The sequence below is a fragment of the Momordica charantia genome (assembly GCF_013281855.1).
Source record: "Momordica charantia cultivar OHB3-1 chromosome 5 unlocalized genomic scaffold, Mcharantia_2.0 BLBB01000005.1, whole genome shotgun sequence".
Lineage (NCBI taxonomy): Eukaryota > Viridiplantae > Streptophyta > Magnoliopsida > Cucurbitales > Cucurbitaceae > Momordica > Momordica charantia.
In genome coordinates, this window is record NW_028275163.1 from 19885533 (window position 1) to 19897960 (window position 12428).

General features: G+C 34.8%; 1 protein-coding gene across 1 annotated transcript; it reads left to right on the top strand.

Moving 5' to 3' along the window:
• The first annotated feature begins 1558 nt into the window (after positions 1-1558).
• Positions 1559-5484, top strand: LOC111019863 (Adenine nucleotide alpha hydrolases-like superfamily protein). The gene is made up of 7 exons (XM_022296367.2): positions 1559-2050; positions 2420-2768; positions 2847-2933; positions 3745-3866; positions 4036-4114; positions 4454-4854; positions 5143-5484. The coding sequence occupies exons 1-7, from the start codon at positions 1710-1712 to the stop codon at positions 5189-5191; spliced, it is 1428 nt and encodes a 475-aa protein (XP_022152059.1). The 5' UTR covers positions 1559-1709; the 3' UTR covers positions 5192-5484.
• Positions 5485-12428: the final 6944 nt, after the last annotated feature.

A 12428-nucleotide genomic window follows, 5' to 3' on the forward strand; every position in this document is an offset into this window, starting at 1 on the left:
TTGAGCCCATGTCATGTCGTTCGAGCATACCATACCGCATAACAGCCCTTATATGCAACCTCCAGCCCATGGGACGAGACGCAATGTCGTCACACCCATGCCGCCCGACACTGTCCTTGAGATTCCCATTCTTGAAAGAATACGTCAAAGACCTTGGTCTTGCAACACTTGCCCACGCTATGACACACGCATGTACCATGGGGTAGCTCGTTCAGGCCACGGGCCGAGGGGTGGTAGAGAGCTGACATCATGCCTCCCCCTGAGGTACATTCTAAGGCAATCTTGGTCTGATAGGCGTGTACGTGCAAAATGGCGAGGAATCACTTGCAAACGTAGAGCGCACGTCTAAACTCCGATTGACACGAAACTTGGCATGCTTGCATATCTCACTAATATGTGTCTAACTCTAAAGCTGCTCGTCCAAACTCTAGACGGAACCTTGACTTCTAGTAGGGTCATGGCCTGGGGCCCCAACTGGCCCCCGTTGAGCTTGTCACCGATACTATTGACATCTCATTCGCCTTGCATTATGTGTACGCCTTCTCTAGGCATTCTTATGCACATCCTTAAGGTGTGATAGGTGATGCACCATCTTCGTTGGTCGCATCATGACACTTCTCTCTTGGCCCTCAACATGGCCTGACGGGCGACACACGAGTGTCACCACCACTTGTCCACTATGCGGGCGTTACAACCTACTCTCTACTAGTATGGTTGTGACATCTGGCTAGTTTACGCGTATCTCAACTAATCTTACGAACCACCCTAGGTCCATTATCTTTTACTACCATAGTCCCTTTTGACCAATTAGCCACCCATCATGTATATTTTTTTAATGTAAAGGTGAAAACTCGAGACTATAAAATAGTCAGGGATGTTATTTTTAACAATATGCCTCTATTGTTTATAAAATGAAAAGTTGACATCTCTCGTCGGCTATGCTATAATAAGTTGAGATTTCATACATTTTATAGATTTGATTCATTAATCGGATTGTTTTAGTGCATAGATAGAGAAGTTAGGATATATATCTTATTTCCTTTCCTTAAAGTGCATAATTTCACTTATCATATCTCTATAATCAATGCGGACGTTGTTTACTTATTGAGTTTGGAAAGTTCGGAATTGCTTTTTACACGACAACAACATTTTTTGTCGTGCTCAAAACACCAATCTCTTACACAAGCAACTTGCTTAAAAAATAACATAAAAATGTATTTGATAAAATGTAAAAACACTTGAAAGTACATGTGAAAGAAGTGCTTATAAGATGCTGATCGAACAACGCTTCAAAAGTCTTTTAATACGCCAAAGTGAGCATAACTCAGTGATAATTGACATATACCTCTAACCATGAAGTTGTGAATTCAAATCCCCTCCCTAATATGTTGTACTAAAAAAAGTCTTTTAATACGTGAAATCAACTATTAAAGTGATATACCTTTTATCGGAAAAAATCAAATCTATCACTGGTGGGAGTGAGTATCAATCAAAACCATATAACAACTGAAATAAATAAAATTGAAATTACAGAACCAAAATTAAACAAAATAGTATTAAAATGGGAAAAATAAACATAGAAAGAATTCCTAAACCCTCGTCGAGGAGAGGAGAGGCGGCCATTGAAGGCGGAGCGCTGCATATTTGGAAGCTTACAACGAACCTTTGACATGCTCTGAGATTCTCCGGCACCTCACTCTCGACCATCTATGGCGTGCAATTCCTCAACCTGCCAATCCAACTGCTACAGAAATCAAGATGACGAAGAAACACTTGAACAACATTCGCCTCCAGCAAACAAGGCCGAGGCAGCCGCCGCCATGGAGTCCTGTCCAGTTGACACGAACGGCGACGGCAACACGCATCTCTGCTTCAAATGCAAGTCCAACGAGCGCATGTCGAGCTCTGGGGTAGGAGACGATGGCCGATTTTGCAGCGGTTGCTTTCGGAGCAACTTGTTTGCTAAGTTCCGGCTGGCCGTAACCTCGAACGCCATGATCTCTCCTTCTGATAAAGTGCTTGTTGCCTTCTCTGGGGGTCCTTGTTCCAGGTTCTTCCTCTTTTCGAGACTTGTTTTTGTAAAGAATTGGTTAATGATTGTAGGTGCTAAGAGAATTAGTTTCTGGACCTGCGAACGGAAGGAATAGTTTTTCAGGCTGTACTTTTGATTAGAATTGAGAGTGCCGATAAATTAATCGTGTTTTCCTGTTATTTGTATGCCTTCGTTCCATTCCAACGACTGGTTAATATCTTGATAGTTCTTAGTTATTTATAATCTGGTCTTCTTTTAGATAATCACCTATACATTTATTTATTCCGGATTCTTTTATTACCAGTCTATCTTGAATGCTCTGGAAACTGCTGCACGCGATCTAAGAGACTTACCCCCTCACTTCCCTCATTCCATTAAAACTTTCAGGGTGGCTTTGCAATTTGTCCATGAGTTGCAAGTGAAAGCACACAAAAATTTTGAAGCGAGTAGGGATAGATCATTACAAGTTTTTGGTGTTGGAGTTGCTTATATCGACGAAACATCTGCTTGTTCTATCCCTTCACACGAGATGGACAGTGCAATTGAAACCATCCAATCAGTTGTGTCAAATCTACGGCCACCAAGTAAAGAGTTGCATATTGTTCAAATTGAGAGTGTATACTCTTCAAATTTGGGTGATAGAAGGGAGAAGTTGAAGAAGTTGCTAGATACTGTCAATGATGTCACAGGAAAGGAAGACCTTCTCTCACACTTGCGGATGTTATCCTTGCAAAAAGTTTGCCCCTCAATTTACTCCCTTATTGGCTTGCAATCAAAGAGAGGGAATTTCTCAGTCCTATTGTTTGTTTTGCAGATTGCTACTGAGAATGGATATAATAGACTTCTAGTCGGGACATGTACCTCAAGGATTGCTCGGCACGTGATTTCTTCCACTGTTAAGGTTTGCCTTCAAATGAGCTCATATTAGGTTTTTGTTTTTAAGCATTTAATTTGAATGTTTAATCACTAGAGTTTTCAGGGCCACGATATTGACCGACCAAAATAAATGTTAGAAGGTTGGGTACATTGACAGTTATCTGAGACGGAACAGGACAATTGGTCCATTGTTCAAGCTTAGATCTTCATGATATTGTACAAGGATCCAAATTGGAACAACTAATATGATTTGCTAGCTCAATGGCCAAGACATCTATATTTTTTTCAAGAGGTCATAGATTTGAGCAAAAAAAAAAAAGAATAATTAGAAAAAGAGGTGCACTTTTGGTTTCAAACGCTCGGAAAATGCTGCATCAATTGTGAGCAATTGATGTTATTTCACTTTAAAAACTACTGCACACTTAATAATGTGGAGATCTCTGACAAAAAAAAAGGGTTAGAGAGGGTGTTGTGTTACTTTGAATAAAATAACTATAGAAAAGTACCGTGTTCATAGGATCATTAACTATGAGCTTGGCAATTGTACTCTTTTAATTATAATTTAGGCAAAGGCATGGCTAGCACTACACTCTGCAGGAAACACTGGTGATGCTTGGGGCCATTATTACCTTTCAGGAAACACCCCTATTAAGATATAGAAAATAGCCACGGTAGAGCAATGGAATCTTTGTATTACTATTATTCTGTTGTCCGAAATTTTATTGCTTATTGTTGTTAGTTGTTACAAACGGCTTATTTTGTTCTATTTTCTAAAATATTCCCATCTGGGATTGGTCTATGTACCGGTTATGACTTTATTATTTTAATCAAGGCAGGGCCAAGGGTATTCCTTGCCGGCAGATATACAGTATGTTGATGCAAGGTGGGAGGTCCCAGTGGCACTTCCTCTACGTGACTGTATTGCACAAGAGCTCCACATGCTCTGCTGTGTTGATGGGTTTGTTAATTTTGTATACTGTTCTGTTTATCATCAGGATCAATTCTTGGTCACCTTTGTCCTGTTTAGTTCTTGACTGCTGTTAAATTAACTTGCGGTCAATTGCATTTCTAATTTGTACGCTTCGACTGAATCTAACTAATGATGAGAGTTGTTCTTGGCAGGGCAGTCTGAAGACAGTGGAACTGGCCAAAAATTCCTTCTCTGGCATCAATGGCTTGGTGTCATCATTTGTAGCTCTATTGCAGGTACAAGTAGAAAGTGGAATTAGAAAAATATGCAATTTCATGCATTTTGGCGTAGGAGACACGACAGTTGGGAAGGGCAACTAATCTGTAACTGTAAATCACTGCTGTGCAGCAAAAGCACATGTTTTTGTGTTCAAATTAGGAGCAATTTTGGTTGGGCATGGAAACAATTTTCCTTCTAATTGAACTCCTTGAATTTCACCTTCAAATTTAAGTGATTGTTTTTTAGTAAGATAAGATACAAAATGCACATACACCTTCACATTGTAGGCCACTTGCCCTCCCAGGAATGTTATGCCGAACCTGACCGAAGAAATTTTGTTCTACTTTCTTTTCTAGGAAGAGAATCCATCTCGTGAGTCTACAATTGTGAGAACTGCTGGCAAGCTTACTCCGTTCAATTTTAGCAGGATTCCAGATTTGGATGAAAGTAATAATGTTCCTTTGGCCACCAAAAGGCGTCAAAAGAGAAATAACGTTAAGCATGTTAACTCCATATCGTCAGAGTCATTTTGTGCAGTCTGCAATAGCCCACTTAACATATCTGATGTGCAAACTTTAAGAAGTTGTGAAACTAGTCCGGAGACTGCTAATATTTTGAGTGGTACCTGGTGTTCGAGTTGTCAATTTCAGATTCTTCCTAAGGATTCCACGTCACAAGAACTTTTTCTTTCACTCTTGCCACCCTCTATGGTTGCTCGAGCAATTCACGGCAGCACTGGAAATTCCAATTCGCTAAGGTAAGAGTAAGTATTGTGTTACGGTTATTTTGCAAAAAAAGGTCTTGTATTGCAGTTGGCACCATGAAGGAAAAGGAGTGTAAATATAACATTTAATAACTTCCAGCCAGTGTCTGTCTGTTTCTTATAATGTCTTATTAACTATTAAGTCATGTTGGGTGGACTGGATGAAGTAATTGAAAATGAAATAGCGTTGTTTATGAACTGTGCTTCATTTATTACTACATTGAGCTTCTTAAGTATTACTTTGAAAATTTTCAGGCAAAATATTTCTGTTATTAATTGCAGGGAGCAAATACAGGAGTTCTTGCTCTCAGATGATGAAGCCGAATCATAATTCGGGAAGAAGCCCCAAGAAGCATCAAACATTTCCAATGAGATTTTGACAACTGGCGATGGGCGAAGACAATTGAATGGGCATTTGTAGATTTTAATGTAAGGGGAGGCATTGGCTTTCTTCCTCTTATCTGCGGTTTGTTTTCTTGTCTAAAGCGTACAGTTTATTTATATAGAAACAAATCATTTTTCTGTACTGGTACGTATCTATTTTAGGTTCCAAATGTGCTAGACAGCCAGATTATTCATCACATAATATGCTGATTATGAAAGATCTTTACATGTTTAATTGAAGCATCGCTGTGATTGCTTGGATGGAATTACTCTGCTAGCAAATTAGTTGTTCTTGAAATGAATAATTAATTGAAAAATATAGTTGGAAAATATAAATTGAATGGACGAAAAAAAGTTGAATTTGTGGTTTAGAGAAAAAAAAAATATAGCTCATCCATCCCTGTTTGTTTCGAACCAAAGCTGCAGTCAAGTGGTTGCTTTTGATTTTAGAATGAACATTTCGTAAGTCAAAGATTGAAATGAGTAAAGGCTGATGGTACAAAGATATATATTTTAAAAAGTATAGAGACTAGAATGAATCGAAGTTGAAAATGTCAAATTAAAAGAACGGGCTCCAATGTAGAAAAATTTTTGTACATGGAGGCCCAAAGAGACGTAATATCTAACAAGATCTCAAAACTCTTTTAGGAACACTCAACCCCTCTGAAAATTTTGTTGTTCCTCTCAATCCAGTCTCCATAAAACAACTAAAAAACATGCCCACCACAAAAATAGCTGAGACTCAAAACGGGAATGAAAAAGAGCCTCCTCCATCATATTTGAACACCTTCTAGTACGAGCACAAACCGTGAATATAGATTAGAGATTATTGGAAGAGTTGTTGTGGCATGCCATGTCTAGTGTTTGAAATCTCTCATACCTATTAGGCATAGAAACTTTGCTTTTACCTTGGATTTTTTTTTTTTTTTTTTTGATAATAAACAAATAGATTTCATTCAAAAAGAAGAGGAGCCCAAAAAAAAAAGCAAGAAATACAGCCTAGAGGCAAAGGGTCGAGAGGACCCTAAGAGACTAAGCAATCAAGGAATTCCAACTCTGAAGAGTCGAAAGAAAACCATAGTTACAAAAAAATCTTCTTGTGGATCGAGGCCCACCAAGAAGCCGTATGCTTTATATTCACACAAAAAGAGTCAAGAGAAGTCTCTTTCTCATCAAAAGGTCTGTAATTACGTTCCTTCCAAAGCAGCCATAGAAGGGCTCGAGCACCACAATTCCAGAGAATGGAAGTTAACACTAGGGCTTGAGCATCACATATCAAAGGGAGGTAGGGTTACTCTGATTCAAGCTGTACTTTCCAATCTCCCTACTTATTACCTCTCTCTCTTTGAAATCCCTAAGGGAGCAGCCCACCTAGTCAAGAAAATTCTTAGAAATTTCCTTTGGGAAGGCCCTAAGTTGAATGGCAATCTGCATCTAGTCAATTGGAGAAAAGTACAGCTCCCCACTGAACAAGGAGGCTTGGGGATAGGCAGCATCTTAAACCGAAACCCAGCTCTATTATCTAAGTGGGTCTGGAGATGCAACAGAAAAGGCCAGCCTCTGGACACAAATGATTGGAGCGAAATATGGGATTTCTCCAGATCAACCATGGCGAAATCAACCGTCCAAAGTTTTTAAAGGTCCTTGGGCTGGCATATCTAAATGCATCAACAACATTAAGAACACAGTCCTTTATAAAATTGGCAATGGTAGATTGGCTAGCTTCTGGTACGACAGATGGACCTCTAACTCCCCTTTGATTGAGCTTTTCCCCCGCCTCCACTCACTCTCTACAAAGAAAGATGCTAAGGTCAGTGATTTGTGGGATCAATCCACAGCTTCTTGGAATCATCACTTCTGCAGACCGCTCAAAGATGAGGAACTGGAAGAATGGATTGACCTTGAGCACAAAATCTCAGCTATTCATCTCTCTCACAGGGAAGACAAATGGATTTGGCCTATGGACCCCACTCAAACCCATACGGTTAAATCCCTCTTAAAGTACCTCACAGCTGAGCAACACACTTCTCCCCCCTTGTCGTATGAAATTATCTGGGCAGAGAAATACCCCAAAAAAGTAAAATTCTTCTTTTGGGAACTTAGTCACAAAGCTATCAACACCGAAGATAGGTTACAGAGGCGTTTTCCTTTGATGGCTTTATCTCCAAATGGGTGCATAATGTGCCTCAAGGCAACAGAAACCCAAAACCATCTCTTTGTCACTTGCGATTTTGCTCACAGATTCTGGAGTCTCGTCATTGAAACTTTCGACTGGCAAATCCCTCTTCATGCGCATATAAACTCACAGTTACAAGTTACTTTGGGGGGACATCCTTACAAAAAAACAAGAAGATCATGTGGTCCCTCTTTATCAGAGCTTTTCTTTGGAATCTTTGGAGAGAAAGGAATGGCAGAATTTTCAACAACAAGTCACAGCCGTTTGCCAACTTTTTTGATGGAGTTTTGGTTACAGCTCTTAGCTGGTGTAAAAGCTATTTTCCTTCATTCTCTAGCTATAGTCTAAATGACCTCTTAAGGAATTGGAGAGCTCTTATGTAACTCCTATCCTTTTTGTATATTTCATATTATCAATGAAATATGTGTTTCTCATTAAAAAAAAAAAAAACACTTAACACTGCTTGATCAGTTCTCTGTTAAAGTTGCAAGTTGCATCTGTTGCCTACTCAACTTGTCCTTTTAACTTCAGAAGGATGAGAGAGAGAGGTGACCAAGAACTTTTAGCCTTCAACTTGAAGGAAGCATCTCTCAAATACAAGTTTAGACATAATTTGTTAAAAGCAAGCGATGGTTTGTATAGATATTTGAGGAAAATGGTCTCTAGAAATGATATTTCTTGCTTTCTTTTGAGGTTGTTGACACTTGCACTTAAACTAGAATTAGGTAATCTGTTATTTTAGTGTATACATGGAGTCAGAGACCACCTTTACTGTGGTCTAAATAACCTTAGTTTTCTTAGTTTGAAGATTATATCTTCTGAGATATATAAACCAGGTTCTTTTCTATGAAATTTAGTGCACTTTATTGGCTTTACAAAAAATTGGAAGGCCTTTGTAAGAAGATCATATATTCTGAAATATATAAACCAGATTTTCTGTATGGAATCTAGTGCAATTGGAAGGCCTCTTTTGTAATCTTTTTTTTTTCTTTTTCTTTTTTTGCCTCAATGAAAAATGTGTTTCTTATCATCATTGGTTTGCCTTGGTTTATGAACCTTTGCATTTGTTAGTAGCGGCGTAGTTATATTTATAGGCCTCCAACGGAGATATGTTTCAAAAGGAAAATACTTGGTTCTTGATGGTAAGATCCAAATCTTGTCTTCACCAACATTCAAAAATTGAGCCCTCGTTATTTTTTTAAAAGAATTTTTGTTTTTTCAGTGGGAGGGGGTGGCAACACAGATATAAGAGTAATAGTGTCTTCTGTTATCACTGTAAAAACTATAAAATTTTTAATTTCTTATTCTTATTTTTCGTTTTTCCATAACATAAATAAAAACTATAAAATGCATAAGAAATATTAAATATACACTAGTTTAGGTTTCTCTTTCCAATAAAACGAAATAACAAGTAATAGGCAATTCAATTTTTTTTATTAAAAAATTAAAAATGAAAAATAATAAACATAACTGTTATCAAATTGATCCTCTCTTACCCTCTACAACAATCTCAAACTAAGCAAATGCTTTCTATTTTAGATTTCAAAATTCTTTATTGCTGTTTGGTATTTGGAATCCGACAGAAATTATTTTAAAAAATGGAAATAATTTCAAATTTTTAATTGTGTTGGGAACCAAATGAATTTAAAATCATTAGAATTAAAATTTTTTTGGTTGGATGTTCACAAGAAATGAAATAAAGAATAATATTTTGCTGTCATGTCATTATAACATTGCATGATATTGTATAAATAAATAATAACAATATAATATTTTAATATTAAATAGTAATGTCAACTATGTAGGAAGATGAAATAATTTAATAAAATTAAAATTTGAAAAAGAAAAACGTGATTTCAAAATCTTTTATTTTAAATTTCTCTTTTTTTTCTTTTAATACAACATGTGAGAGATCGAACTTACCATTGTTGGCTTTGACAATTTCTTATTTTCTTTACTAATCAAACAGTAGAAATAATTTTTAAATGATTATAATTTACAAATAAAAAGTTCCAAACCCAAGATAATTGAACAAAAACATTAATATGTTAGGTAATGATTTTGCAAACTGTACTACAAAAACTAATTTATTTCGCAGGTCATGCTCACGAGTCATGTATTTCAAAAATAGTTTCAGAGATCCATCTAATTTTTAAATTATAACTTTTTGTCCTTTAGTTTAATGGAATGTGCCCATGATTTATAAATTTAAAACTCACATGTATATTTTAAATTGCATGTTTTTTTTTGTTAAAGAACATTTTTAGTCCTGTACTATCGTCAAAATAACAATTTAGTTGTTAAACTTTAGTTTGTAACGATTTAATCGCTGTATTTTCAAATTGGTAATAATTTAGTCATTGGACTTTAATATGTAACAATTTAGTCCTTTTAATTTAAGTTGGTAACGATTTAGTCCTTATCGTGAATTTTTTCTTTGGTTAAGTTTCTTATAGGCATATATTGATAAATTAAAGAGGGACCAAATATGTTTATGAATTAGAAAGATTAAATTGTTATATGATAAAATTTGACACTTAATTTTAATAAAACATTTTACGACAGGGACTAAATTGTTATAAATTTTAAATTACATGGACTAAATCATTATAGGTTAAAGTTAAGGGGCTAAATTGTTACTTTTGGGGAAAGTATAGGGATTAAATCGTTACAAACTGAAGTTCAGGGACTAAATTGTTACTTTAGTGAAAGTATAGGGACCAAATGTGTTTTTTAACTTTTTTTTAGATACTGTTTGATTTTTAAAATATTTAAATATTATTTTGGTGTTTATATATATACACATGTTTTTGTTTATTTTGGTATATTTACTTTCAGGATATTTATTTTGATCCTTTTATTTCTATTTTTTGTTTATTTTAGTCATCGTATTTTCAAAACGTTTTTTTTCTTTGCTTATTTTGCCTCCGTACTTTTAAACAACACTCATTTTAGTTCATATTTACAAAATTTTAACTTAAATTTTATTCATAATGAAAACCATTTAATAAAAATTTATTGTTATATTTTCAAAAGTTTAGCGTGAATTATCAATGTTAAAGTTATTTATTTATTTTTAGTACAACAAGTGTGGAGATGAAAGATTGAACGTGGAGAAGAAACAAGATGTCTTAATTGTTGAGTTACATTATGTCATGCTAAATTTTTCATCGAAATAAATGAGATAAAAATAAAAATGAAATAATCGAAATAATCAGTTTTTGAAAATATAGAGATCAAAATAGACATTTCACCTAAGAAAATGAATAAAATTAACCGCAGGCATTAAAATAAATATAATTTTGAAAATGGTAGAATTTGTAATTACCCTTCTGAAATTTGAGAGTCAAACAATGGTAGCCTGGTAGGTCGCGGTAGATTTTATGAAACGCCACCGCACTTTCAAGCTGGTGGTAGGTGAACCAACTCCTCCATTGATCCAACACCAAAAATATATTATTAAATTGGTTTTTCCAATACTTTCCATTTATTTTTGTAATCATTTCACCAAATTTTACCTTTTAAAATTAACTCATACATTTTTAGTAGGAGAAAAATGAAATGAAAGATCCAACCTCTAACCTATAAGAAAGAAGTTATGTTTCAAAATTAATTATGTTCAAATCAAGAATTCCCGACTCGATTGTTACCACATTAGTAATTTAAAATAAATAAATATTTATTTATTGTAAGCAAACCCGACGAGACTTTTTTTAAATGTTATTAAAAATGTAACTATTGATTAAAATATTATAATTCCCAAGTCATTTTAAAAACTAATATTATCTTATTTCTTTATTTTAAGAGACAACTTATTTAGGTGACAGTATATGTTGTATGAAAGATTGTTGCAATATGAAGAATCACTTGTTGCAATGTCTTAATACTATCTTAAGAATAGAAAATGAAAATTTCAATTCAAGATATGCAGTTGTACATACACTACCTAGAAAAATTAACTAAAAAAAAAGCCGACATATTATCTATCATCTAAGGCATCCCCATCCCTGCTCCCATCCTCCAAAATTTGGGAGCAGGGATGGGGTGGCCGATCGGGGATGGGATCCTCGCGGGAAACCCGTCCACGATATTTTTTTAGTTTTATTTTATTTAAATGAATTATTAATATTTTAGGACTATTCTACAAGGCTTACAAGTATAAGAAAACTAAATTGTTAAATAGGTTATTCTATTGGGTTTGAGCTTTTTTTTTAAGAAATTAAAAAATATTTATAAAAATTAATATATTATTATTATACATAAAAATATAAAAATAATAAAACTTTAAACGGGGTGGGATCAGGGACCCGACAGGGATGAAAAGGGAACCTCAATTAAGATCCCCAGTTTGACCTCGTCTCCAATCAAACCGGGATTCCCTGACCCCGATCTGGTCGAGTCCTGCGGAGATCGAGTCCCACAGATATTTTTGTCATCCCTATTACTATCTAAGGTATTGTGTAGAGTACTTTCTTATTATTTATTTATTTTTTGAATACAGCAAATTAGGATATGAAAGTTCAAATCTCTAATCGAGTAGATGATAATTACCCTTGAAGTATGACAAAAGGAAAACTAAAAAATATTATTTCCAACATTAAAACTAAAAAATATTTTAAAAAATGGTTCGGAAATAATAATATTTAAACAATTACTTATATTTTTTTATAAAAAGAGAAAAAGAAAAAATCCAAAATCAATGCGTTGCATTCAATATAGGGAAAATTTCTAGTTCTTGCGTAGGAGGGAGATCTTCCATACTACTTCAACTCAAATTGTACCATGTGTAAAGGAATACTATTATTATTTAAATAAAAATATTTTTAGTTTTAATGTGGGATCTACAAGCAAAATTATCAACCAAGATCTCAAATTCTCTCTCTTAAATTAATCCTACCTTCTCTCTTATTAAATATTTTAAACTTGATTCTTTTCTAATTTAAAATATTTAATAAGAGAGAGAATCTAGAATTAATTTAAGAGAGAAAACGTGAGATCTTGGTTTATC

Excerpts from the sequence above, each read along its gene's own strand:
- LOC111019863 (XM_022296367.2), top strand. The coding sequence starts at position 1,710 with ATGGCGTGCAATTCCTCAACCTGCCAATCCAACTGCTACAGAAATCAA. Across the intron at positions 3,867-4,035 it reads ATGCTCTGCTGTGTTGATGG|TCTGAAGACAGTGGAACTGG; the intron begins GTTTGTTAATTT and ends TTGGCAGGGCAG. Across the intron at positions 4,855-5,142 it reads GGAAATTCCAATTCGCTAAG|GGAGCAAATACAGGAGTTCT; the intron begins GTAAGAGTAAGT and ends TATTAATTGCAG.